This window comes from Euleptes europaea, chromosome 18 (assembly GCF_029931775.1).
Source record: "Euleptes europaea isolate rEulEur1 chromosome 18, rEulEur1.hap1, whole genome shotgun sequence".
Lineage (NCBI taxonomy): Eukaryota > Metazoa > Chordata > Lepidosauria > Squamata > Sphaerodactylidae > Euleptes > Euleptes europaea.
In genome coordinates, this window is record NC_079329.1 from 37990860 (window position 1) to 38018835 (window position 27976).

The window sequence follows — 27976 nt, forward strand, 5'->3', positions numbered from 1 at the left end:
CTGCCCACTTCTACCAATGCAAAGCTGGGCCACATCTGCAGCTGGTTCTTCCTGCAAGACAAGACCCCATGCTATGGGCTCAAACATGTGAGACACAGATTATGCCTAGACCAATCCCTAAAATGCAAGCTGAAGGTTTGTGCTGCCACGATTTACCCTGGTGTTGTGCAGGAAAGGGAGAAGGGTTTTAACCCTTAAACCTCTACCCCACTTCACAATTCTTCTGTTAGCATTTCAAAAGGAGAAAGTGTATCTTTTAAAGGGCTTTTCTAGAGCAGGAAATGTGGTAGGCGTATATACATGGGGCAGGCCGCTCTGCTTCCCAAAAGCAGACTGTGCAGATGCAGTTTTTGTCATTGATCCCATGGCTAAGCATATATGGACGTGGGTTGTCAGAAGAGGTTGCATCAGGAACTGGGATGTAAAGCAATGAGTTTGTTTTGTATGTAGAGGAAGGCCTGCCCTACACTTGGCCTTGCTGGCTTGAGTCCCTCTAGGGCAGGGGTGTCAAAGTGGTGGGCCGCTGGGCCGGATCCGGCCCCTGGAGGGCTGCTCACCGGCCCGCGAGCCAAGCCCGCCCCCCGCTGCCCCCCCACTCTCCTGTGCGATCTTGGCCACGGTGAGGGACAGGCTCGCTTTCCCTGCCCCCCCCTCCCGCAAGGGCCAGGCTCGCATTCCCCATCACCCCCAACGTGATCCTGTCCCCAGCAAGGGCCAGGCTCGCTTCCCCGCTGCCACCCCCCACTCTCCCGAGCGATCCTGGCCCCGGCGAGGACCAGGCTTGCTTTCTCTGCCCCCCCTCCCGTGGGGGTCAGGCTTGTTTCCCCGTCGCCACCCCCCTCTCTCCTGTGCGATCCTGGCCCCAGTGGGGGCCAGGCTCACCTTCCTTGCCCCCCCCTCTCCTGGGCACACCCAGGCCACCGCTTGCATGGCGGTAGACCTGGCCTGACAGGGACTTCCTTCTCCTCCTCCCCCCATGCAGGCCAGGTCTACTCATTGGTTTCTATGCGCATAGAAACCAATGGGTAGACCTGGCCTCCGTGGGGGGGAAAAACCCATCTCCATCCGGAGGCCAGGTCTACCCATTGGTTTGCATGGCAGTAGACCTGGGTTCCCAACTGAGAACTCCCATGGAGGCCAGGTCTACCCATGAAAAGTAGCCTTGGAAAGCTGCAGCCAGGAGCAGAACAGGGATAGTGGTGGGCTGCTTATACCATTTCCCTTGTAACCTGCTTTTCTCTCTGCAGAGAGAAAGGAGCTGGAGGGGGGTGGTATTAAAAAGGTAAAGGTCCCCTGTGCAAGCACCAGGTCATTATTGACCCATGGGGTGATGTCACAACCTGACATTTTCTAGGCAGACTTTGTTTACGGGGTGGTTTGCCAGTGCCTTCCCCAGTCATCTTCCCTTTACCCCCAGCAAGCTGGGTACTCATCACACCTCTGCTTCCAACCACAACCATTTAAGGCTGCTTTTCAATTATATGCATTTGTGGGGGAAAGACAGGAAAGTCTGTGTCATGCTTATTTTGGGCCTGAGCTTGCAAGTTTTGAAATCCAGTGCACTCTCTCTCCCTCTGGCCCCAACTCAGCAGGAGGGAAGCAGTCAAAAACAAGATCTAGGGCAGTGCTGAATAAAGCGTCACGCCCTGGTTCTTGTTTCCAAAGAGTTTATTTTAAAAAGATGTGTTGCTGTTCAGATTCTGACAGTTAATTCTAAGCACACAAGGCCAGGTTTATAGAAGAGCTGGGGTCAGCAAATGAAGCAAGAATTCATCTGAGAGAGAGAGAAAGAGAGAGAAATTGTATACTACAAGACAACAAAGAGGGAGGATGTTGATGGCCCCAAACTTTGGAAGAAGCCATCAGTACATCAGCTTCCAGGATTGAGACAAAGCAGGAGACAGTGCTGATCCTCTGGGACTGCAGAACCATTCTAGCGCCATTTCCATGCAAGGCTGCAAGGCGGATGTCCTGCTGAGAGAACACAAGAGAGTGAGGGAGGGATGCTCTAGATCTGTAGGCAATGGCCTGTCTAAGCTCACACAGAAACAATTCTGGCAGCCTCTGTCTCGGGTTCTAGCCAACAAGACCTTAGCTGAAACCACTCCTAACTGAACACCACGGCCAATCGTCAATGAGACACAAAGCAGGAGCTAAATTGCATGGGTGGGTGGGAAAGATCATCAGAAGGTGAAAATGGATATCAGTTTCTTTAAACCAGTTGGACACGTCTGAAATCATCCTCATCTTGCCCAGAAAAAGACATCTATTCCTCTCTAACGGCTGAAAACATATATGTTCTGCAAGTTTGCAGAGGGGTTCCATTCCAGTGGTGGAAAAACTAACTTGGGTGGTACTAGTAGTCAGACCCCTCCTCCCCTTAAAGGCTTCATGGAGGCCAGGGGGCTTTTAAGACTGGCATCACAGCAGGCCACTGCTCCCCAAAAATGGATACCCCTCAGAGTTTTTGGGATCCATCTTGTTGTTTTCAAGCCTGGGCTGGAAAGGGTTGGCAGCTGACTGTCCTCTCAGCCTACAAGTGTGCCTGGTTTAACAATGGGACCAGCTAAACCCCATTGTGTCACCCTAAGATGATTTAATCAGTGCTCCGAGCAGACCCTTACTCACTCTATCTGCACCCATCCCTCCAATCAATCAGTATGCAAGGGAATAGCCCAGGCATTCTCTTGGGTCCTGATGACCCATCAAACCTCTCTTACCCCTTTTGTTGAAACCCCAGAAAAGCAATCAATTCTTTGTTCTCTGCTTTCCTGCCAGAATACCTCATACTGCCTCTGGACCCATTTTAGGGTATAAAAACTGGTCCTTTGGTCCCCATAATATGTATGTGTGTTGTGGATCCATGGACTCATCCCCACTTGTGTGGGAGTGTTCTCTTGCTTCTGGAAACACTGGTCATTTTTCTCCTTAGCGCTGATTTCGTGGATGTCCCTTCAAGACCGGTGAGTATCACCTTTCCATCAACACTATCCAATCTCCTCCCTTTTCTCTAGCTAGCTCTTGTGCATTTATGTGTGTGTGTTGCTCATTGATAATTCATCTATTTTATTTTATCCTTAATAAAACCCATTTGAATTGCTCATTTAAGAGTTCTCACCCGGGACAATCCTGGTATACACAGGTTATCGATCCCAGTTACCCCCCCCCCCACTCTGTCTCCAGCTAATTCCCCCAGCCTAAGTGGGGACCTCCTGCTTAGGGTAACAGTGGGGTGAGAATTGTCTAGCACGAATGATACCATCCACTCAGCACACACATCGTTCCAATTCCAAAAACTGTGGCTTTTTAAAAAACATTTCTTTCTTTCCTTCTTAAAAGAGCAACAAGATGCTGATTTGGTAAATAAAAACAAAGACACTCTGCCTGAAGCATAAGGAAAGGGGCAGGTTTGACAAACCAACACATTATTCAAGCTGTTCATATGCATGAGCCATGCCAGTTATAAAAACCGGGCTCACGCCACAGAAGCTAAACTGTAGTGGCTCCTTTTGAAAGGCCGTCTTTTTTGCAGCCTTTGGTACAATCTCTCCCTCCCAAATGGGACTCAAGGTGCCACCGAGGACAGGACCTCGGATGCCTGGGCCTGAATTCCCTCTTGCCATTGTGGGTGATTAAGAAGGAACTAGAATTGCCTTTGAGGGGGCAAAGGGGTTACTGCATCAAAAAAACAACACCAAAGGCAATCCAAGTAGCTCTAGAAAGGGCACCCTTGGAACACCTGGCTGCCTGCCAGCATTACGGATATGTCCTCGTGAGCCAAGGAAGATATTTGGTAAAAGGAAGCCTCAGCTCTGTGAGGTATGTCTGATTAGAATTTCCCAAACTGTGACTCAAGCATATCTTCCTTCCCAGTTGCTGGAAGCCACAGCCATGCAGTTTGTGTGCCGATCCCATACTACTCCGGTTCTAGCTCCACCCAGAATAGAATTCCCACTCCCACTCTCTGGGGGATGGGTGCTTCTAATGTTCTCTGCAGGGCTTATCATAATATTGGTGCTCGAAATGGGCCCTGGCAGCTCCAGAGCTTTCTCTCATAGAAAGAAACCAGCTATTCTCTCTGCAGTAGGTGGAGACACCGCGGGGAAGGAATGGCAAATGTTTTGGTACTGGGGTGAACAATTCATTCATAGGGCTGGCTATGCAAACTTTAAAGGGGTGAGCTCTGTCCTCCTGATTGCTTATCAAACTTAACACACACATACACTCTCCACCATGACAATGTGATTTCGTTGAGGCTGCGGCCGAGCAGGGCTTACGTGTTGTGCCAGGATATGGCCCAGCCCATATTCCTGGCCAGAGCTTGGTTACCTGGTGCATCCGTGGTCCGTGACGCTTTCACAGAGCTACCCTGTAGCCTGGCAATGCGGCTGCGTGGGACACCCAGCAAGTGGGAAGCGGAACTGGAACGAGACATGAGGAAAGACACACAACTCTCTCTAGACTTTATTGGGGCTTTCAATGTTCTCTGCATCAACCCCCTGTCCCCAGGTGCCTTAAAGCAAAACCCAAGAAAAGCAAAGTCCCCAAATCTGCACACTTGGTATACTTACAAATATTGGTGGTGTCCAGGCTGCTTCCAGAAATCCTCTCTCAAGCATTACTTGTGTAGACATTTATAACCCTGCTTTACTCCCCGGTGGGGATCCAAACCAGCTCACAGCATCATTTCCCTCTCCTTATAACAACCACCCTGCAAGTTAGTTTGTGCTGAGAAAACAACTGGCCCGAGGTCACCCAGCAAGCTGCTGCGGCAGAGTGGGCATTTAAACCTGGGACTCCAGAATCCTAGTCTTGAACCATTACGCCACAGTGGCTCATTCCAGACCTATCCAAATCTTACTGATGTTATTAACCCCTTGCAACTGAATGAAACTAGGCCCTGACTGGCACAGTTAGCAGAATGAGGCGGAAGAATGAACCAGGACAATTCAGACTGCAGGATGGGGAAACCATTTTGAATGAGAAAAATCTTGCAAGTGAAAAAAACTAGCATTCCCAGGTCTAAACCAGCTCACTTCTTGCTGTATTTTAAGACGGAGAAGCATTCAGAAGTGGAAACCCCTCCTTGCAGGGTTAAACCCTCCAGAGTTCTAAGAACTCTCCATATTCCTCTTGATCCCCTCCCCTCTCCACCCTCTCTGCCATGTAAACAACCCATCTGCTCCTTCCCTCCTGCATTCAAACCCACCACCGGTCTCATTCTCAAAAAATGTTGCTTCATCTCATACTCTCTTGAACAACCACTCCATCTCCATTCTTTCCCCTCCAAACTCTTCAAGTGTGCTGTTTACTCCTACTGCCACGACTCCTAACTCCTCTCTTCCTTTGGCCCTCTGTACTCCACTGCCCACACCAAATTCACTTCACTGCCAAGTCTGACGTTCTCAGCTCTATCCTTACCTTCCTTGACCTCTCTGCCGCAGCTGCTCACTGTTCAACTCCCTTCGCTCCTTAAGTTTCTGTGATTCTGCCCTTGGCAGTTTCTCTTCTTTATTTCATTGTATTTCCAAAGGAGGAACTTTGTTTTAGGGTTCCTGACCCTGTTGTACACACTCTCCCTGGGTGACCGTATCAAATCCCACAACATGCATGACTACTAAAGCACTCATGACACTTAGCTCTGTCTCTCCATCCCATTCCACAATTTCAGCTACCTGTCTATTCTGTTTGGGCGCCTGATATCCCGCGCTATGCCCAAGGCACAATTCCTCATCTTTCCTCTCCTTGCACATTTTATATTTACTGGCAACCTCCCCCCCCCCCCCCAGTGGAAAGGCCATGAAGCCTATTGGCTTCACTTCTGACTCTTCTCTTCCCCATTGTTCCAAGTCACATCACTTCTTTTCCAACACTGTCCTCTCCAACACTCTGGGGTCCTCACTCTTCTTGACAACTAGCTCCCTCCTCCCTGGTCTTCTGTTATCCTACATGAAGTCCCCTCGCCTTTACCTGCTGTTGAAAATCATTCACTTCTTTCACTAATCCAGTCCTGGGACTCATGTTCATAAATCCCTGCATGGGCCTCCTGTCCGGTGCTGGTTCTTGCACAAATTGTCCACCCTCGTCTCCAAGGCCCTCTATACCCTTGGCTCCACCTTACCCCTCTGCTCCCATATCCCGATACATCTTTGCCCACAACCTGTGGCCCCTCCACCTCCAGCCCCCAAAAAGGTATCATACAACTCTGCCCTTTCTTCCTTTCTGCCCCTTATGCCTAATCCTCCTCGAAACCCACCCTTTCTGGGAAGCCTCTGGCAGAAGCCCTTCCTCCCCCTCCATTGCGGAAACTAATCTGGAATAAATGCTTATTCTCCTTACAAAGTGCCATGCACACATTGATTATTCCGTTTAAGCAAGAAAGACTGTTCCCACTTCATTCTGCGGCATAAGCACACCCAATCCGAGTCCAGTTCTATCTGAGCTCGTCTTGAAGCTGGGGACAACATACCCTGCAGCATGCCTCCTCTTCTGAATGGATGTTCTGGAAGCCAAGGATAATGATCTTGGAATGGAGGAGCCCTTCATGGTGAACACTGGCATGGAGGCCCTGGAAGCGACCAATCGGAGCAAGGTAAGTTTAGCTGTCCCCACCCCCACAATAGGGGCCCCAGAGCAAAAGCAATGGGATAGATCCTATCACTCCATTCAGCCAATGGTGCTGCTTTCCTTTGACTTCCTACTCTAGTGGCAGGATCCAAAGCAGCAGTTTGTCACAGAACAAGTACATATTTGAAGACCCAGATTATTCACAGAGGGGGCTCAACTTTTTAATATTTGAAGTCATTTTGGCACCACTGGGCTACTGGAAGTGGAAACATTCCACATCCTCAAATTTAATAAGAAAGTAGATGACCTTTGCTTTCAAGAAGGAGTAAGTAGCTTTCATTTAATACCATACTTAAAAGGAACCGGCCTCCTTCCTTCAGGGTGTTGCCTTCGCACTTAAACTTTTATGAAGTGATTTTGTTGAATTACCGTAATGGGCTGATCAGCTGAAAATCAGACAATTGAATGTTGTTGTTTAAATTGTGTCTTGCTATCCCAAATCCCTTCACAGCAGAACCAAGAACCAACTCTGAAGAAACGTACATGCTAAGGCAGTGGTTCTTAACCTTTACTGCCCACAAAACACACAACAGCATCATTAAATGCTGCCTAAGCCACAAAAAGAAAAATAAATTAGGACACTCCAGAAAAGGCAACATTATCCACCACCCACCTAACAGCCAAGTATGTCCCCCTCCACCAATGTGGATCAAAAAATTCACAAGGTAGGGGGGTGCACAGAGATAAAGTATATGATTTGGATGGCATTTTGGGTTTGCTATAAAAAATTACAGAAAGAGGGAAGCAGGAATGAGAAGAGGAGAAACCGCTGGGGCTGAGGAAGGGGTCGATAAAGACTGGATGGGTGAGAATACAGGGAGGAAAAAGAAAAGGAGCAGGAGAACGGGTGACCTGGAGGGGGGGGGGAGAAACAGAGACAAGAGTGAAGGGAGAGCAACCAACTGGAGGGGGTGCAAGTGGAGGGAAGAGTGTGGGAGAGAGGGGGATTTTCTCTCCCCTGCAAGTCCTTATGGGTCCCCGACTTAAATACATATATGACTTATGCATAGGTGACACAGATCTCTGCCCTCCCTATTGCCATCTTTGGTCCACCATCACCGTGCTGTGATAATTTCTCCCTAGGTGTGGTAGAAGAGTAGGAGTACAGTTTAGGACGCCATTTTATATTGTATTAGACTAGGATTAATGGTTTTAATTATATGTTTGTGTTTATATACACACACACACACACACACATATATGCAAAAAAAACCAAACCAGTGGGTTATAGATCAAATCAAGCCTGAAGTGACCCTAGAAGCTAAAATGACTAAACTGAGGCTATCGTATTTTGGTCACGTCATGAGACGACAAGAGTCACTGGAAAAGACAGTCATGCTAGGAAAAGAGGAAGACCCAACAAGAGATGAATTGACTCAATAAAGGAAGCCACAGCCTTCAGTTTGCCAGATCTGAGCAAGGCTGTCAAAGATACGACATTTTGGAGGACTTTCATTCATAGGGTCGCTATGAGTCGGAAGCGACTTGACGGCACTTAACACACACACACACACACACACACACACATTGTATGTTGTTAGCTGCCCTGAGCCCTGCTTTGTCGGGAAAGGGTGGAGTATACATCAAATCACAACCTCTGGGAAACTCAATTCACTGAGAGCCTCATGGGCAACTGGGCCAGATTCCTTTTTGCTGTGTGCTACTTTTAAAAACAGAAACCTGGGAGAAACCGAGGACTTTGATCCTTGTGGGTTCAGCAGTACAGGACAGTTCTTCACTGGCTGTCAGAAGCAAATGCAAGTGGGGGGAAAAGGCACCAAAGATCTTAGACACCCCCCCTCCCCCATGCTCCCCAGTATTTGTAGATCAGCCCCTGGGTGGTCATTCCTTCCACCAGTACCCCCATTAAAAACCACTGGGCTGAAGCATTTACACTGCCATTTGGCCCACAGAGGGTTATAGAACTAAAGAAGGATGAGGGTTATATACAGTCCTGGTTTCTGCATTCAATTTGAATGATATCATGTGCAGGACACACACCTACTGCCACGTCCTGCTGCATTGTATTGGCCGGCCCCCCTGTGATCAGTCGGGATCTGGAAAGGCCGCTCTAGTGTCACTGAGTCTGTGACACACACCATCCCCTCCCCTTAGGTAAAGCCTCTTCAAAGAGAAGAAAACACGCAGGGTAGCTAAGAGACACTCACCTGGGTATAAGAGGCACTCCCTGGGGATTGGGAAACTGCTGGATGCTCTCCCAAGCAGCAAATTCCAGAGCATTTTCTGGACAAGGATTCTTGCTAAGTTCGAAAGTTGCGTTCAGGCCTCGTGGGGGAAGCGGTGTAGAGCAGTTCTGAGTGGCTGAGGGGGCCATGGGCACCCGGCCCTTGGTGACGGTCAAAGGGCAAGGCTGTGGGGCATGCAGACCAGTCGGGCTAGATCTTGCTCGCTCCACAAGAGGGGTGCTGGTGCAGTCCGCTCCTGCAAGGACGGCCCACTCCTTTGGGGATCTCAATTGCTGAGGAAGGACGCTTGCTTTCCGCCGACGCTTTGCCCGCCCCTTCTGGACAGGTGGGGTATTCTTTTCAGATGGTGTCGTGCTATCTGCCGACTTCCTCCTCCTCTTTGTTGGGAGCCGGGGGGTCTTGAACACATCACTTGGGGCTGGCAGGATCTCCAGAGAAGTGGGTGGAGAGCCAGAACTGCCCACCGGACTGGCCTGCTCAGCTGTGGGAAAGGAAGCCAAAAGCGCAACTTCAATTGATAAAGAAAGCAACAAGAGATGCAACACTATCTCTCTCGCCCCTCCCCACTAAATCCTGCAGTCCCCTTCTCTACTGAATAAATCCTGTTACCAGTCAAAGGCATACCGTTAGTTACAAACTGCAGCACTTCCAGAGGAAGGGCAACTTTGGGACCCATCTGGGGCTCCTCTAGTTGCTTCTCCACCACGAGAGCCTTTGGGGGCTCTCTGGAGAGTCGGGGCACCAAGCGGTCCAGCTCTTCAAACTCTGTTATCATATCTGGAGTGAGAAGGTTGGCGGCTTTCAGCACAGAATACTGCTTTCGTGCTATGCTTAAGATGGCTGTTACTAGTCTAAAGGGAAAAACAAACAAACAAACACACAAGAACTGTGGGACCATAATTGGACAGGTAAAATCATCTGAAGTGTTGAAAAGCAACAACTGCTCTCCATGAGAAAAGCAGACTTGGGAAACGTTGAAGTGTCTCGGTATGGATTTGACCACACACACGGCTTAAATTTAGGTGTACAGGACTACAGGCTGAACAAATCCTTTGCTCCTTCCCCACACTGAAGGGGAGGGTGGGAACGTATCAACTCACCTCTCCAGCTGAGTTCCTGCAATTTCCTGTTGCCCAACGGTCACATTTTCCTGTTGTTTAACTGGGTCTGAGGATTCTGTGCTGGAGCAACCGGGTATCTTTTCTGACTCCTGAATTCATCCAACACAGCGAAAGGCAGAGAATATGGCATTACAAAATTTATATTCTACAGGAGAGGCTAAGCTGTGCTCATTGCTGGTAAGCTCCCACCCACAATTGGCTGGGCTGCTGTGATGTCATGCAACTTTCAAAGTCATTCTAAATGTTGAGGAAGAAGGGATGTTTCACTGGAAACTGACACCCGTGCTGGAAGTTTTGTGAGGGAAAACAAAACAATTTGGCTGGGGTGAAACTCCTATCTAGGGAGGAAAGGAGAGGAGAAGCCCACGAGACTGAGGCAGGGGGGCTCTCCCCCAGGAGGCAGGACAAAAGGACAGGAGAGGCACTGAGCTGGTACCTGAGAAAAATAAAGGTGGCGGCAACAGTGGGGAAATGGGACAGAGAAGGAGCGAAAGTTGAGACCATGTGGGATTGCGAAAAAGGCTTACATGGGGCCTAGAAACAGGAGAAGAGGTGTGTGCTCTTGACAGAAATCCATGTGGAAACAAAAGTGTTTTGCTGACAGGAGAATTCAGACGAAGCAAGGCCCAAAACATCAGGCTGTGGAGGCAAAAAATGGTCACTTATTCTCTCTGACCCCTGCTGTCAACTCCTCACATGCATGCTTCTAGCTATTCCTACTTTTCAACAGCTTTACACAAATCGCCATAAAGTCCTTCAATATGCCTTCATAATTACTTTTTGAGGCTGGCTAGATGGGACGTGGGGGGGACTTGCCCCCCAAATCCGGCAAGCTTTGAGGCTCAGCAGGAATTGGAGAATGCACCTCCCCTCAGGCCCCAGACGTCTGCATGGAACTGAGCGTGTGCTTCAGCTCACTCCACAGGAAGCTCATTTGTCATACTGAAGACCACAGGAGTCCACTGTGAAAACTCCAACCTGAGGCAACCTCTGGAAAATGCCTTTTAGCCCCCTGAAGACAGAGACAGCACCTTGAACCAAAGTGCCGGATCCTCCTTGCTGACCAACTACCTTGGGTGTTATGGATCTAGCCATCACCTCCTCAGCAGTAGGGGAGAGGGGCAACTGCAGCTAGATGCCCTGGCGTTAGCACAGAAACACTCTGAGCACTTGGTTACAGACTGTACATGCGAAATCACAGGATGAGAAGCAAAAGAGATCACAAAAGGGAAGAACAGAAGCCTCGTGGGAAAACTACATGTTTGCCAACATTCCCTAAGAACATAAGAAAGGCCATGCTGGATCAGATCAAGGCCCATCAAGTCTGTTCACACAGTGGCCAACTAGGTGCCTCTAGGAAGCCCACAAACAAGACGGCGGCAGCAGCATTGTCCTGCCTGTGTTCCACAGCACCTAATATAACAGGCATGCTCCTCTGATCCTGGAGAGAATAGGTGTGCATCATGACTAGTATCCATTTTGACTAGTAGCCATGGAAAGCCATCTCCTCCATGAACATGTCCACTCCCCTCTTAAAACTTTCCAAGTTGGCAGCCAGCTCCACACCCTGGGGCAGGGAGTTCCACAATTTAACTATGCATTGTGTGAAGAATTACTTCCTTGTATCCGTTTTGAATCTCTCACCCTCCAGCTTCAGTAGATGACCCCGCGTTCTAGTATTGAGAGAGAGAAAAGCTTCTCCCTGTCCACTCTCTCCATACCATGCATAATTTGATAGACCTCTATCATGTCTCGCCTTAACCATCTTCTTTCCAAGCTAAACAGCCCTGAGCATTTTAACCATTCCCATTGGGCATTTGCTCTAGTCCCCTGATCATTTTGGTAGCTCTTTTCTGCACCTTCTCAAGCTCTGCAGTATCCATTTTTAGGTGATCTAGACCCCACCCTCAAGCCTCCTTCCCCTTACCTGCTTCAGGCTGCTTTCTCCCAAACAAGAGGTGCCAAAGCCTGATTTCAGCTGCTCAGATTCTGCCTCCGTCTCTCGATCACCCTTACGACCCAAACCAGCTTCCTTTACCCTATAGCAGGCAAAAGAGACCATACAAAGATGGCGGGGACTAAAAAGACCAATCTAATTCAATCCTACCCCTGCTCCCCCCCACCCCAGCAAAGATCTCCCTTAGGCCTGAATTACATGTTATGATCTGTAGCATGTCGGATCTGGGTCCCCTCAGCCTGACTTTGCTGCCAAGAGACAGTGCCTGAAAAACGATCTTCTGCTCCTGATGTCTGACTGTTGTACAGTAGGGCACTTAACCCCCCCATGGAAGAGTTGTTAAGCTGGGCACAGTAAGGGGAGTTGAAGGCAAGAGATGGGGGCTCCCTTAAGGCCACTGTGAGATCATGGCAGAGGAGTCTCAAGCCAAAGGTTTTCCAGATGCCAAGTCTGCTCCCTGAGAGAGGATGCTATGCCAGTTCTCAGCCAGCTCTGTTCCCCAAACTCCCACCCCACCAGGCATTCTGTAACCAGCTCCCCTCTTTCGTATATATCAGTAGGATAAGGACTATATGAGTGGTGTCTCTGATTCCACTACACTGAGAATCTTAAAAGAGTATTCTTTTCTAAGTAAAACAAACTTTCTAGCCCTCAAGGTTATGACAGGGGGGGAAAAAGGGACAAATATAAAGACCTAAATATCTTGGAAACAAGAGAGGTTTAACTTCTAGTGGGGAAAAAAGAATGTTGTAGGATTAGGCAAATATTGAGTTAAAGACCATTAAATGTAGTGCAAATTATGGCAATTAGGGATGTTAAGGTTCTAAAATCCCGGCTGGAGTTTGGCAAGGACAAATTGTTATGGTTAGTAGAAAGCTAAGAGTGAAGCAGAAAGTAAGGTCAGCTAGATCCGGGCATACGCCCAATAGCAGCTCATTAGAATAAACAATTCGAAGTTTGTATCATTACTTGGAGTAACCTGTTAAGTAAGGTCATGTATTTTCCAGTAAAATACAAAATCTAGAAACCTAATTACCTATCACAGTAAATGACCGCTTCAAGAATGAAAACCTTTATTCTCCTAGACATCTCCTTCAAATGTCAAGTTTTGTTCGTGGCCAAACTGTGCCTTAGAACCCCTCTTGCTTGCCTGGTGCTGGGCCATCACCTTCCTTCCCTCCTCTTCCTCCCTCAGAAATTGCAGTCCTACCTGACGAGCTCTGCCTCCTCGGGGCTCAAAGGAGCCAGTCCATGGGGGTTCACCAGAGGGCCTTTTTCCTCATACACTCGGAGCCTCTCTCGCAGGTCTGCCACCTGAAAGCGATGAAAATTAATCATTTCTGGTGCTGCTGAAGCGCCTATGAGAGAGGACAGCATCTACTTTATGCAGTGGGATGATTCAGCATCATGGCACCCTCTGAAGGAGCCCCAGGAGCATGAAGAGAAGATCCTCTGAGAGAGGAACAGTAGCATGAAAAGAGCAAGAGTCCAGTAGCACTTTAAAGACTAACAAAATTTCTGGCAGGTTATGAGCTTTTGTGATATCTAAAGAAGTAATATCTGATATCTGAAGAAGTGAGCTGTGGCTCACGAAAGCTCATCCCCTGCCAGAAATTTTGTTAGTCTTTAAGGTGCTACTAAACTCCTGCTCTTTTCTTCTGCTAGTGACAGACTGACAAGGCAGCTCCATACCAAGGCAGCTCCATACCAAGGCACCCAGCTTTAGAGAATGGGAGAGGAGTGGGACGTGGTGGTCCAACATGGCCTTCCTGTCACCACTGGGAGGCCAAGCTGAGAGGATGGGAAAGCGCCAAGGAGGACAGACAGGCAGGACCAGGTTATTCCCTCTCCCACAAGAAAGGAAGAGTCTTCTGAGGTGACCGCAGGGGGGGTGCGCACTCCATCCCTCCAGAGAGAAGACCTCAGTGAGGGAGCCTCACCTCTACTTTCAGCTGCTCACAAATGGCTGCGTATTGGCTCATGTGGCTGTCCAACGTTAGAACGTTACTCTTCATCTGCAGACCAAGGTGGGGGAAAAGGAGCAAAACAATGTCAGTCCAGCAGGGGAATAAAGGGCAGCTTTGCCCAGCTGTCCCGTTCTTAAGCAAGCTGGAATTCCAACCAGCTTGTGCAAACACATAAACACATGAAGCTGCCTTATACTGAGTCAGACCCTTGGTCCATCAAAGTCAGTATTGTCTACTCAGACCGGCAGCGGCTCTCCAGGGTCTCAGGCAGAGGTCTTTCACATCACATGCAAGAATGGGATGGCTGGATTAAACAAAACCCTCAGGGAATACAACACACAACTACACTTCCATGCAGGCCCAAAGAGCCAGGGCTCTAACTGATGAAAAGTACCTACTTTTCTATCGATTGGGGGCCCAGACAACTGGGCAAAAGCCCCCCAAGCCCATTTCTTGCCTAATTCTAACATCAGTTTATCACGCCAATTCCATAAATCTGGGAGGAACGAAAATACTATCGAAATCAACCTCTTTGTTGATCATCCTGCTGTCGAAGCTGCCCCCCGCCCAGATTTTTATGCTGTGCAACATTCAGGCGGGGAAACTGAACAATGAAAGCTGTGAAGTAGGTGGAGATTAAGTTTTCTGCATATTTTCAGTAAGGAGAAAGGAACCACAGTTTTCTTTCCTGTTTTAATAAATAGTCATATAACTAGAATTTTGCTTGGGGGAAAATAAACACAAAAGCTGACCCATTCAGGATGTGACATTCTATATCCAGTTCCCATTCCTGTGGTCGGACAACTAACACGTTGTGTCCACCTGGCTAATCAGTGTTAGAAAGAGGCTGTCGGTTACATGGTGAGTGCTAAGGAATATTCTAGGAAGTGGCACGGGATAGAAAATTCAGTGTCCTGAGAATCTCATTTCTTTTTTTAAAAAATCCTCAAGTTTCTAGCACTTGTGAGTCTGAACATAAGTTTAAAAGTACAGGGACATGTCTGGTGGAATCTGCGAAGCCCAAGGAAGGAGCGAGAAGGGTGCCTAGGGGTCACAGTGCTTCCGCGTCTTGCTTCTCATCACCTGCAAAAAATACGGACATTTATCTACGCATGTCACAGAACCCAGCTTATCTTGATGCAGAATTTGGAACAGGTGCGGGGCTTCCTTTTTAAATGGCAGCTCTAGTGAGGGGCAAACAAGAGTACTAGCACTAAAAGGCTTTTGGGAAGAGTAATAAGGGGTGGTGGTGGCAGCCATTTGCCAGGGCCCCTCCAAATCCTTAACCTTTGCCAGGGTTTTGGAGGGCACAGAAGGAATCTCACAGTGAAGGCTGGGATTTCTTCACGTGACTCCAGGATTGCAAGGGACGGGGCGAAGAGAGAAAGACCTCCACAGGGCTGGGAACGTTTCAGATACCATCTGTTTTTACTGCATTGTCTTCTAACCTGTAGTCCACTTTCTGAATTGTTCACAGTACACCTGCCTTACTTAGTTTGCCGTTTGCATTGTTCTCTAATACTGCGATCCTCGTCCGATTGCATTGTTCACCGGTTTTCTTATGGTGGCTGATTGCCCTGTTTTATATTCTGTAATCGGCCTTGAGTCTTAGTGAGAAACTTGGACTATAAATAACACAAATCCATCCAAAGGATAAAAATAAGAACTGCTAGGCTGGGCCAGAACACCAACCTATCATGCTCTAAACGTTATTGTCGGTACTTACTAAGAGTTTGATCTCTTTGGCCCGGTTGGCGTATTTGAGGGTGTTGTACGTGTCCTCATAGGAAAGCATGGACGGGCTCACAGCTGCGATCATGATGGTCCGGCAGTTTCCGCCAATGGAGTCCTTCAGAAGGCGCGTCAACTTGCTGTCCCGATATGGAATGTGAGGTTTTTTGCTCTGGGGACCAAGATAATTTTTAATGAGTCATTTTTAATAGGCAAATGCCCCCACGGAGTGACATTTCCTAGCAACCCTTCTGTGGTTACTTGTTCAGGGGCTGAATTCCCCTTGGTTCTATCTCAGCTTCTACGTGGACAGAACAATTGATAAAAACAAATAACCAAGCAGGAATTTTTGGTTGATGAGGCAGATTGAATTCCCTCAGTATGGAATTCCGTGTGCTAAGAGTTCTGATAGCATTTTTGCAAAAACATTTCATTATACAAAAAAAAAAAAAACAAAACTAAAGGAATGACACTCACTGAGGAAACTCAGAAGTCCTCTAATATTTTCTGAGCAGGTCTGGCTTAACGTTCTATCAACCACGAAGTGTGTGTGCGTGGGGGGGGGGAGTTGGGGGCTATCCAGAGGCTGTGAGTACCAGAGAGCTGTTGCTGTTCTCTCCGTCTCTGCCACTTTTCCAAAATGACTAGGTAAACACAATGGATGACATGGCACCATCTTGGTGTGTGCAGTCCTGCCCTTGCGGCTGACAGCCAAGAGAGGGTCAGCATCTCCCATAATGTTTTTAAGACTGGTAGGAAAGACATATAAGAGCCTCGTGGTGCAGAGTGGTACCATAAGCTGCAGTACTGCAGTCCAAGCTCTGCTCACGGCCTGAGTTCGATCCCGACAGAAGGTTTCAGGTAGCCAGCTCAAGGTTGACTCAGCCTTCCATCCTTCCAAGGTCGGTAAAATGAGTACCCAGCTTGCTGGGGGTAAAGGGAAGATGACTGGGGAAGGCACTGGCAAACCACCCTGTAAACAAAGTCTGCCTAGGAAACATCGGGATGTGACGTCACCCCATGGGTCAGGAATGACCTTTACCTTTAGGAAAGACATGTCTTTTTCTGTGGAAGCCCCAAACCCATGAGAATTGTCTTGGGCCTTGTCTGACAATGATCAAGAAGCAATCCAACTTGTTCAGGCAGCAATGCAAGTTGTTCAGGAAGCAATCAAAGACTTTGTTATTTAGTTGAGCTGCAGCTGCAAGAAACAGGTTGTCTCCGAAAGAACAACCCATCCATTTTGATCAGTTTGTATAGGATGTATTTATGAATGTATTTGATACTTTGTTTATACTCTCCTTTGTCAACTGCTTGGAAGTTTAAAAAGAGTACGATATTTTTTAAAAATAATCTTGAAGCTGAGGCAAATTTTCCTTCTAAAAAATGCCTTATGTAAGTATCCCTGGGCAAACCAAGCCAAAACAAGCGGGTGCGGGAGTATGGAGGACACTCATTACCTTTGCATCGGCCAGGGCATTGATTACGTTGATCAGGGCCAGAAGTGAACGGTTGATGTTGGCACCCTCACGCAGCCGCTCCCCTTTGGTGTTTGCAACAGAGGCTCGTTCTGAGCCTGCCAAGTCAATCAGACTCATCTTGGCCACTCGCAGGTCCTGGGTGATGCCCACCACACTGTTGTGTTGTTTCACGTAGATCTGCAAAGAGGAGAGTGGGAGGGCAAAGGCCACACTGGCTAGAAGGGCGCTGGAACGCTATGAGTGGTGAAAGATGTACAGGAGGAAGTTCATGGATATTGATTAAAGTACAAGGTTAACTGACTGCTTGCCCAGTTCTATTCTTGCTTTATCAATTGCATCAATGTCCCCTCTCATCTCTGTTCATTCTAAAGCAATGATACTCACTCAGTGGTTCTGGAGCCACATGTGGCTCCACTGTTCCCAATACAGTATCTGTTCCATGTTTCAGGAAAGTGGGCAAGACCCTTGCCCAGTGGGGCTTGTGGTTAGTAGTTGGTCCCCACCTTGAAACAATGCCAACAGAGGAGCAGGTAAGCTGCGAGCTTCCATGAGGTGTAGGCATTATGCCTAAGATGGAAATAAATGTGGCTCTTTGGGCTGATGGTAATGGCAAGTGCCTTTCCATAAGCCATGGAGTAAGTACCACTGCACTTACAAGTGGAGCAAGGAACTCCGTAACCAAAGAAAACAATCAAAGCCCACGGACGCTGCATTATCAGAGGAAGAAGTGGAAATTGAGCAGGAATATGAGTAATCTTGCTCTTTTCGGGGCAGGAGCTGAGATTCCCTGCTGCAGAATTCACCACTGTTGTTTTTTAAACCACGGAGCATGTCAAACCCTGCCTGTGAACCTCATTTTTGCTTTGCCTTAGCTGTGATTGGTGTATCTGCAGGTGCGTCTTGCTCAAACCCAGATTAGGCCAGCAAACAGGCCTCACCTATCTGCCAGACATCTGAACTTCCCGAAAGCTGAGCACTTTGTGCAGAAATACAACACTCTAGAGAGCCAGCCTGAAATGGTCCCATTGTCTATAACCGTGTTGGCGAACCTATGGCACGGGTGCCACTTCCGGCACGCGTAGCCCTTTCTGCCGGCACGCACGGTTCCTCCAAGCCACTGGTCTTTCCGGCTCTGCCCCACCCCGGATGGGGGAGGCTGTAGCCCAGGGGTGGGGAACCTCCGACATGATTGGCGGTGGCCCCCGGACTCTCCCACAGAAGCTGCCGCCATTGCCGCCGCTGGAGCGTGCGCGGCCAGCCAGGCGGGTGGGAGAGCGGGGAACAGAAGCCGAGCGCTCACACTCGGCATGGCCGGTGGCTTCTCCGGTGCCCTCTGTGCGGGCGGAGGGGCATGGCTGGTCGGTGGGTGCGAAGGAGGCGCCCTCTGCCCCACCCTGCTCGCCTCTCACAAGCCTGCTGCCGCGCCCCACCGAGTGGCAAATCCAAGGCAAAACCTCCCATGCATAAATGGCCTCTTTCTTTTTCTGTCTCCCTCTGTCCTTTTCTTTCTCTCCCTTGCTCCATTTCTTTCTCCCTTTCTCTCTCTTTTTCTTTCTTTCTCTCCCTCCCTTCCTTCCCTTTCCCCCTCCCTTCCCTTCTTTCCTTCCTTCCTTCCTTCTTTCCCTCCAGCGGCTTCTCCGGCACCCTCTGGGTCTGTGCGGGCGGAGGGGCGTGCAGTCCTATTCCACCTTTGAAGTGCCCACAAGCTATCCTCCAAACACCTTTCCATTTGTCTTGATATGTAGAGAGAAAACACTAAGGAACTAGTTGCCAATCTCCAGGTACTAGCTGGAGATCTGCTATTACAGGTGATCTCCAACCAATAGAGATCAGTTCCCCTGGAAAAAATTGCCACTTTGGCAATTGGACTCTATGGCACTGAAGTCCTTCCCCAAACCCCGCCCTCCTCAGGCGCCACCCCAAAAACCTCCCACTCATGGCGAAGAGGAACTTGGCAACCCTAGCCTCTCCCTCTGGGCCCCCTCTGGGGGTGGTATTCAGGTTAAATTGCCGCATTGGCACTCGGCGATAAATAAGTGGGTTTTTGGTTGCAGTTTGGGCACTCGGTCTGTAAAAGGTTCGCCATCACTGGTCTATAACATTGGTAAGTAACCCTGGCTGAGGACATTAGAGCCCAGCAGAGGACATTAAACACCCAAACTGGCCAGGGCACACTCACTTGCTGTGGGAGAACTACCGGTGTGCCTTGGAAATTAAACTAATGTCATAATAAAACTCTGTCACCCCAAAGTATCCACCCACCAATGAGGCAGCCTCTTGCATCTCTGCAATGACTATCACAGGAAGAGGTGGAAATTGTATGGGTTTGTTGCTAGTCAATACAAGTAATCCTGCTCTTTAGGTTCCTTCCGCTGGGAGCAGATAATTCTGCTGCATCAGGTGGGATTGGAACATTCATTCATACCCAAAACAGAGCAGAATTACTTTGCTCTCTAAGGAACCGACCTGTTGCATCTGAACATGAGTCACTGGTTCTGGGACTGCCTCCTTCCAGTCAAGAAGTACACTCGTGTCAGTGACTCATACTGGGTGGGCTCCGCTGGGAGAAGACAATTATTACTCTTTCACACACTAGAAGGCAATATTTTGGGGAATAAAAGTGAATCATGCCTCCAAGTTTGATTTAGAAAGGAGTGGGCCTCGGACAACTGAAGTGTGGGGAACATGACGTCACTGTGACTCAGGGCTATTTCTCAAGCATCTGACAACACCCCCCCCCCCAACACCCCAATCATCTCTGGAAGCCTTAAGGCCAAAGAACAGAAAAAGATCCCGCTCTGAGCCGCTCTTGGGGTTGCCACGGGTCTCTACAAGAGAAGCCGCTGTGGAGCCAGAAGACTTTAAAAAGCTAAGAAGAACATAAGAAGAGCCCCTGCTCCATCAGCTCCACCTGTCTCACACATGCCAACCATTTGCCCTGGGGAGCCAACAGACAGGGCTTGGAGGTCAAGGCCTTCCTCCAAGGTTGCACTAGGATTCAGAGGTTTACTACCTCTGAAGGTGAAGGTTCCCATTTAGTCAAGCTAGGAGGTGCATGGAGAGGAGGATGGAGAGCTCACAGGAAGAAAGTTGATTCCTTTGAAATGTGTAGGTGGAGAGTACAAGATCCGGTGGACCACTAAAAAGACAAAGAAGTGTCTACATCAAATCAGGAAACCGCCACCGCCCAGCAGAAGGCGGGGTGGGGAGGGGTGGGGAGGGGTGTGAAGAAACCGCCGCCGCCGCGCAGAAGGCGCAATTGGGTGGGGTGGGGAAGAAGCTGCCACCGCTGCCGCGCAGAAGGCGTGATCGGGTGGGGTGGGGTGGAAAAGGCGGGACAGCCCGCCCATCAGCTGGCCGGCGGGAGCGCGCTGGGAGAGGGCCCGGCAGGCGAATTACTGTATTGACCCGAGTATAAGCCGAGGTGAGTTTTTTAAGCCAAAAATCATGGCTAAAAAACTCGGCTTATACTCAAGTATATACGGTAATAAAATGCACTTCAACAAAGACAAATGTAAAGTTCTGCATTTAGGTAGGAAAAATCAAATGCATAATTATAGGATGGGGGAGACTTGTCTGAGCAGTAGTGTGTGTGAAAAGGATCTTGGGGTCTTAGTAGACCAAACACTGAACATGAGTCAGCAGTGTGATGCTGTAACTAAAAAGGCAAATGCAGTCTTGGGCTGCATCAACAGAAGTATAGTGTCCAGATCACACAAAGTGATGGTATCGCTTTACTCTGCTCTGGTTAGACCTCACCTAGAGTACTGTGTTCAGTTTTGGGCACCACAATTTAAGAAAGATGTAGACAAGCTGGAACGTGTCCTGAGAAGGGCAACAAAGATGGTGAGGGGTCTGGAGACCAAGTCCTATGAGGAAAGGTTGAAGGAGCTGGGTATGTTTAGCCTGAAGAGGAGAAGACTGAGAGGGGATATGATAACCATGTTCAAGTACTTGAAGGGCTGTCATATAGAGGAGGGTGCAGAGTTGTTTTTGTTGCTCAAGAAGGTCGGACCAGAACCAATGAGTTGAAATTAAATCAAAAGAGTTTCCGTCTAGACATTAGGAAGAATTTTCTATCAGTTAGAGCGGTTCCTCAGTGGAACAGGCTTCCTCGGGAGGTGGTAAGCTCTCCTTCCCTGGAGGTTTTTAAGAAGAGGTTAGATGGCCATCTGTCAGCAATGCTGATTCTGTGACCTTAGGCAGATGATGAGAGGGAGGGCATCTTGGCCATCTTCTGGTCACTAGGGGTGTGGAGGGGGGAGGTAGTTGTGAGTTTCCTGCATTTGTGCAGGGGGTTGGACTTGATGGCCCTGGTGGTCCCTTCCAACTCCATGATTCTATGAGTACTTCTACGTCACATTTTTATCCCTCCTTTAAGGACCTCTGGGTGGTATACTTGGTTCTTTGCACTTCCATTTTTACCAACCCTGCAAGGTCTACGAGAGAGAGAGATCAACTGGCCCAAGATCAACCGATGAGCTTCATGGCAGAAGGGAAATTTGAACCAGGATCTCCCCACCTCCGTCCTAGCCAGATACACCTTCACTCTCTAAGCAGCCCTTACTAACAAAGCTGCCTTTTGTAACAGTAATTTTCAAGAGATTGGGAGGGCCATTTTACTACCGACATTTCCGCACTGTGGCTGAACGTGGAGCCCAATAAAACACATGCGCACAAGGGGTCGTCCAGCTGACTATCCTGGTTGTTTCCAGTAGCGGCCAGCAAAATGCCTCCGAGAAACTGATCAATAGGACAGTAAAAAAGAGCAAGAGTCCAGTAGCACCTTAAAGATTAACAAAATTTCTGGCAGGGTATGAGCTTTCAAAGAAGTGAGCTGTGGCTCACAACAGCTCACACCCTGCCAGAAAATTTGTTAGTCTTTAAGGTGCTACTGGATTCTTGCTCTTTTCTACTGCTCTTTTCGAAGAAGTGAGCTGTGGCTCAGGGAAGCGCATACCCTGCCAGAAATTTTGTTAGTCTTTAAGGTGCTACTGGACTCTTGCTCTTTTCTATTGCTAGTGACAGACTAACATGGCTACTTATCGTGATCTATCACCAATAGGACAGAACGGCAACAACCTCCCCTGCATCCCACCCACAATTGCTTGTCTCTGGTACTCGGAGGTAGACTGCCTCTGTACATGGATGTTCCACTGAACTACTTCACACAATGGACAATTGACTTCTGGGACTCTTGCCATGAGATGTGGCGATGGTCACTGCCTTTGGTGGACTTAAAAGGGTAAAAGGTAAAGCATGCTGCTGCCTCACAACCAACTATGGTGACCCCCTCATGGGGTTTTCAAGGCAAGAGACATTCAGAGGTGGTTTGCCATTGCCCGCCTCTGCGCCACGGCCCTGGTATTCCTTGGGGAGGGGGGTCTCCCATCCAAATGCTAGCCAGGGCTGACCATGCTTAGCTTCCAAGCTCTGACAAGATCCTGGGCCATCCAGGTCAGGGCAGAGATGAGCAGAGGTGGTTTGCCATTGCCTGCCTCTGTGTTGCAACCCTGGACTTCCTTGGTGGTCTCCCATCCACGTACTGACCTTGCTTAGCTTCCAGGATCTGATGAGATCAAGCTAGTCTGGGCTATTAGGGCTTCCAAAAGGGGCAGGGGCTAGACAAGTTCACGGAGGACAGGTCTACTGTTGGATATTAGCCGTGATAGTTGGATGGGGCCTCTGGAATCAGAGGCAGAATGCTTCGGGCTGCCAAATGCAGGGGAGGCCTGCTGCCACCAGGGTCTTGGGCTTCCCCGTGTCAGCTCTCTGGCTGCTATTGGGGACAGGCCTGTTGACCAGATGGATTATTGGTCTGAACCAGCCAGGCTGCTCTTCAGCTCTAAGGAGCTCCCATGTTGACAGACCAGATCGCCATGTATACATCCAATTCTTCATTAGTGTATAATCAGATGTGCTGATAAGAGCAAAGACCAGTCCAGGCTAGCATTCCATTTCCAGTGGTGCCCTGTGAGTTTTACCCTTAAGAGTCTGGCCATGAAGACAACTGCCCTTTGGTTCTGACCAAGCATAGCCTTACCTGGAAGATGGCGTGGGAGCGGGAAGAAGTGGCGTTGATATCCGTGGGGTGCTGTGTGCGGTTCTGGTTCCCTCGCGCCAACATTTCCAGCAGCTGCTTTGCAGTTTTGGGCTAAAGGGAGGTGGAGACACCAGCAAAGAGGAAAGGGTCTGGTAAGTGTTTGACAGCCTGAGGAAAGGCTCCCCTTCTCGGTCGTGGCACTAAAAGCCTGGATCTCTCCTTAGAGAGACTCGCCCGTCTCCTTCTGTTGCCATCTCCCACCAGCGGGTGAAGACTTTTTCTTGTTTGGCATTCCCTCAATGATCCCTCCTTCCTGCCATATGTCTTAATAGTTGCTTTTATATTTTTGAATATGTATTTTACCTTGGTTTTAATTGTTTTAATAATGCGTTTTTGTTTGGTTTTAATGATTTTTAAGATGTGTTTTTATTATGTATATTTTTAATCTGTTAGGTGCCTTGGTGGCCCGTTTTTTCATTTACCCGGTGAGGAAGAGGGGCGAGCCTCGAGGGGCTCTTGCTTCAAGCACCTGGTGCGGGCTGGGAGCAACCACTCCAGGGACAGTGTCAGGTGGGGAGTTTGACTGGGGTGGTACACCTGTAAAACTGTAACGCAGGTGTCATAAGGCAAGCTCAGGAAGGACAGAAACCTCCCGCTGAGCAGAAGGGCAAAAGCTCGCTTGATCTTTATTTTCAGTATGAGTACAGACCGTGAAAGAAGGCCTCACCATCCTTTTGACTTTTGGGGTTTTAAGCAGGAGGTGTCAGAAAAGTTACCACATGGATAAATGGCTTGTGGTGGCCCAGCATTCCTAGTTACGTTGCTTTTTGATCCTTTGATGTCAGCTCTTCCTACCATTGTGAAGCAGAATGCACCAAGCGTTGGATTGTTCACCTGCTAATAGGGAACGTGTGCTGAGGTTGGATCATTGTGGGAATTTTTTTAATTGGGGGAGTGGTTGTGGCTCAGTGGTAGAGCATCTGCTTGGCATGCAGAAGGTCCCTGGTTCAATCCCCAGCATCTCCAGTTAAAGGGACTAGGCAAGTAGGTGATGTGAAAGACCTCAGCCTGAGACCCTGGAGAGCCGCTGCCGGTCTGAGTAGACGATACTGACTTCAATGGACCAAGGGTCTGATTCAGTATAAGGCAGCTTCATGTGTGTGTTCAGAATGGCTGGGTATACATTTTTGTAAATAAATAAATTCCACCTTTGTGCGGCACACAGAAAAAACAGCAGATCACTGTGCTGCTTCTGTGCTTGGAAGTGTACCATCGCCTCCTCCATCAGCTCTCCTCACTTTCCTCTTCCAGGCTCTCCTCAAATTATTGCTTGAAATGTACTGATTGCCAGCCTTTGAAGGAGACCAAGCCCCCGACCCAGTTTACTTACCCCATTCCTCTACTTCTCCCCAGTTCTCTCCAGCCCCACTTCCACTGCCAACCAACAATTTATATCCCTTCTCACCTGCTCAGCCTGAAGCCCTTGGGGCACAAACCATACAAAGTTTAAATACTTCTACCTTGCCTTCCTGCTAGGAACAGCGATTCAAGACCTGTTCAGGGCTGAGATTGGGATAGCACATGGTGCCTAGAGAAAATGCTGAACAGTCACACAATTCTTTGCAAACCTACATGCACAACCTGGGGGTGAGTGCAGTCGAATTCCTTGCAACGTAATCTGGAGTAAGCGTGAGTGTGCTGTTTGCTGCCCCTGAAACCACTACGGTGTTTTACCACCTGCCAGGTCGCTCTCCTACCCACCTGATGAAAAGAGAGGCCTGGAACCACCACCCCTTTCTCTGGGTCCTCCCGGACAATCAGAGGGCCTTTTGGTTCCAGCAAATCATGGATCTGCTCGTTGTATACCTGGAGACAAACATACATGTTTTAAAGAAGGCAGACATATGGAAATATGAAGCATAAGGAAGGGAGGGGGGAGGGGGACTGAGAGCTGATCTAGTCTGATTTGCACATGTGTAAGTCAAGCTTTGCAGTTGTGGGTGAAAAGTCCAGGATGAATGCTGCAAACCAGCAGCCTGAAAAACGAGCCAGGACGATACCTCTTGGTAGGAAATGAGCACCTCGCAGCGCTCCTGCCCTCTCCTGGCTTCTATTTTCTTGTACAGCTCTGCCATGGTGAGGTACATGATGCCTGGGTCTTTCTCGGACCCCAGCATGGTATGCGTCTTCCCAGCCCCAGTTGCGCCGTAGGCAAACACTGTGGTACAGAAGGATCGAAATGTGTTTCATTTGAGAAGCCCCACACAGCAAAACACGCAATCTCAGCAGCAACTCTTTGCCAGTGAGGAGGGAGTTGTGTTTGACTCTGCCTCTTTGGAAGCCATTTTGGGATGTGTTCACCACACCCTCCTGCTTTGCGTGAACACGCCACTATATGCATGCACCACTTACACAAGTGTTATTTCAGTGATATTTTCTAATTTCAATAAACATACAAGTCTATTTGGGACTGGATAGTTCCTTAGGACTTTGAACAAACTTTTTTTGTTCCAATCTAGGAAGGCTCTCCTCAGGCAAGGATCAAATGCTCACCTATCTATTTAGCACATTCTTACCTCATCTTTCCTCAGGATGGCACACAAGGCTCTCCTTTCCTAATTTTATACCAGTATTCTGACACTCTGAGAAAAGCTATACAAGACAGTTTTCCGGTACAGAAGAAGCCACGTTTCTGGGAGGGGCTGAATGCCACATTCTTCTCACAGAAAAAGAGATCAGCTGATCCTTTAAACCAGATGTTGTTAGAAGCACAATAGGAAAACCTGCCACACCTTCAGACTGAAAAGCCAGTTCTAGTGACTGTTGCTCGCAATTAGAATGGTTGTGTTACGCGTTACATACTGTGTTAAAAATACTAGACCATAAAAAATAAACTGTTAGTGTCACTTCAGAAAGTGCTACAAGACTTCTCACGTCCTCAGGAGGGACATGGCTGTGGCGTTAACAAAGTGTTTCAATTATCGGTTTGAGGCAAAGAGGGGTGCAAACTGGGTCAAAACTATGGGGAGGGCCATAGAAGGGCCATGTCAAAGCAGTGTGTGTGATTTTGCCATCAAGTCACAGCTGACTCATGGCGATCCTGTAGGGTAGGGATGTCATACTCATTTGTTACGAGGGCCGGATATGACATAAATGTCACTTGGTCGGGCCAAGCCATGCCTTGCCAGCCCAGATCGGGACTAGGGAGGGGGGCTGCCTCACCTGGCTCGCGGGCTGGATAAGAGCTCTCAAGGGGCCAGATCGGGCCTGCGGGCCACATGTTTGACACCCCAGCTGTAGGGTTTTCAAGGCAAGAGACGTTTGGAGGTGGTTTGCCATTGCCTGCCTCCATGTGGGCTGAGGGAGTTCTGAGAGAACTGTGACTGACCCAGGGTCACCCAGCAGGTTTCATGTGGAGGCGTGGGGGAATCAAACCCAGATCTCCAGATTAGAGTCCACCACTCTTAACCACTACACCACGCTGGCTCTCATGTCAAAGCAGCCTTGCCAATAAATCCCCAGAATTCAGCAAATCCTGCCTCCCCCATATTTTTACTAGCCCACCTTTGCTTGCATTAATGGCCAATTAACAAAAGATTTTCCAGTTGTCTGGAAGTAATTCTCACTAACCACTGATCATTTATAAACTTGCCCTAGAAAGATCTTGAGCACATGAAACCTCAAGACCAGACAGCCAGGGTAGTACAGTGGTTGATAGTGGTTAGTGTCGGATTAAGATCTGGGAGATACCTGCCTTGAAGCTCTTTGGGTGACCTTGCCTTCACCACTCTCTCTCAGCATAACCTACCTCAGAGAGGGGTTCTTGTGAAGATTCAGCGGAGGAGAGAAAAACCACGTGGGCCGCCCTGAGCTCCTTAGAGGAAGGGTGGGATAAAAGCATGACCAACTGTGAGACCGACCTGGGAAGCAGCTTCCATAAAGCTCCAGAAGAGCCACGGCAGTTCTATGACACGGCAGCTGCTCAGGGCAATTTTGGGATCTGTTTGTATACAGAAAGAGCTGAAGGAAGTACAAGCATTATGAAAGGATACTTCCAAAAACAGGAGTGGAGAGCGAGTTGGACATCTGGCTCATGAACAAAACCTCCGGATGTCCTACAGTAGGGGTCCAAAGTCCCAGATGACACTAAGCTGGCAGCATCATCAGTAAGACTGCCAACAGGGTGCAAACCATAGAGAACAGGATAGAACGAGAGAGAATCAAGACCAATGGCAGATTTTAGAAGTTCTGTGTATTTCAATCAAGCAGAGTGTTACACTAGTATTGAACACATGAAGCTGCCTTATACTGAATCAGACCGTTGGCCTATCAAGGTCCATCTTGTCTGCTCTGACTGGCAATGGGTCTCCTACTACCTGATCCTCTTAACTGGAGATGCTGGGGATTGAACCTGCGTGCCAAAGCAGAGGCTCTACCACTGAGCCACTCCCCCCTCACAACAGCACCACCTTGTGGCCACCCACTGCACTCATAAATCCCATCTCTAGCCTCCTTACCAGAGCAGTTGTAGCCATTCAGGACACCATCCAGGATCTCTTTGGTTGTATTCTCAAACACCTCTGCTTGAGTAGCGCTCTCGCCGAGCACCCGGTCAAAAACAAACTTCAGGTCCTTGCCCTTCCGTCTTGGAGCAGAGTCATGACCTTGGAAACCTGCCAAGATCCCAGGTGGGCTGGGCTCCTCAGGATCGAAAACCAGCAGACAGTCATTCACCACCTGCACCACACTTGGGCGGTTGGTCTCCTGTTCCCACGGGGTCTGGGGCCGTACCCGTACCACCACAGACACGTTGCCCTGCTCAGCGGATGGTACGGGCACCAT

General features: G+C 48.8%; 1 protein-coding gene across 1 annotated transcript; it reads right to left on the bottom strand.

The window, feature by feature from the left end:
* Window positions 1-4273: 4273 nt before the first annotated feature.
* KIF18B (kinesin family member 18B) lies at window positions 4274-27976 on the bottom strand. Its single transcript, XM_056864710.1, has 14 exons — window positions 27652-27976; window positions 25195-25352; window positions 24896-25000; window positions 23135-23245; window positions 17071-17268; window positions 15606-15782; window positions 13853-13927; window positions 13123-13226; window positions 11883-11994; window positions 9935-10044; window positions 9459-9685; window positions 8796-9315; window positions 6470-6568; window positions 4274-4421 (listed from the first exon to the last, which is right to left on the bottom strand). The coding sequence occupies exons 1-14, from the start codon at window positions 27974-27976 to the stop codon at window positions 4274-4276; spliced, it is 2469 nt and encodes an 822-aa protein (XP_056720688.1).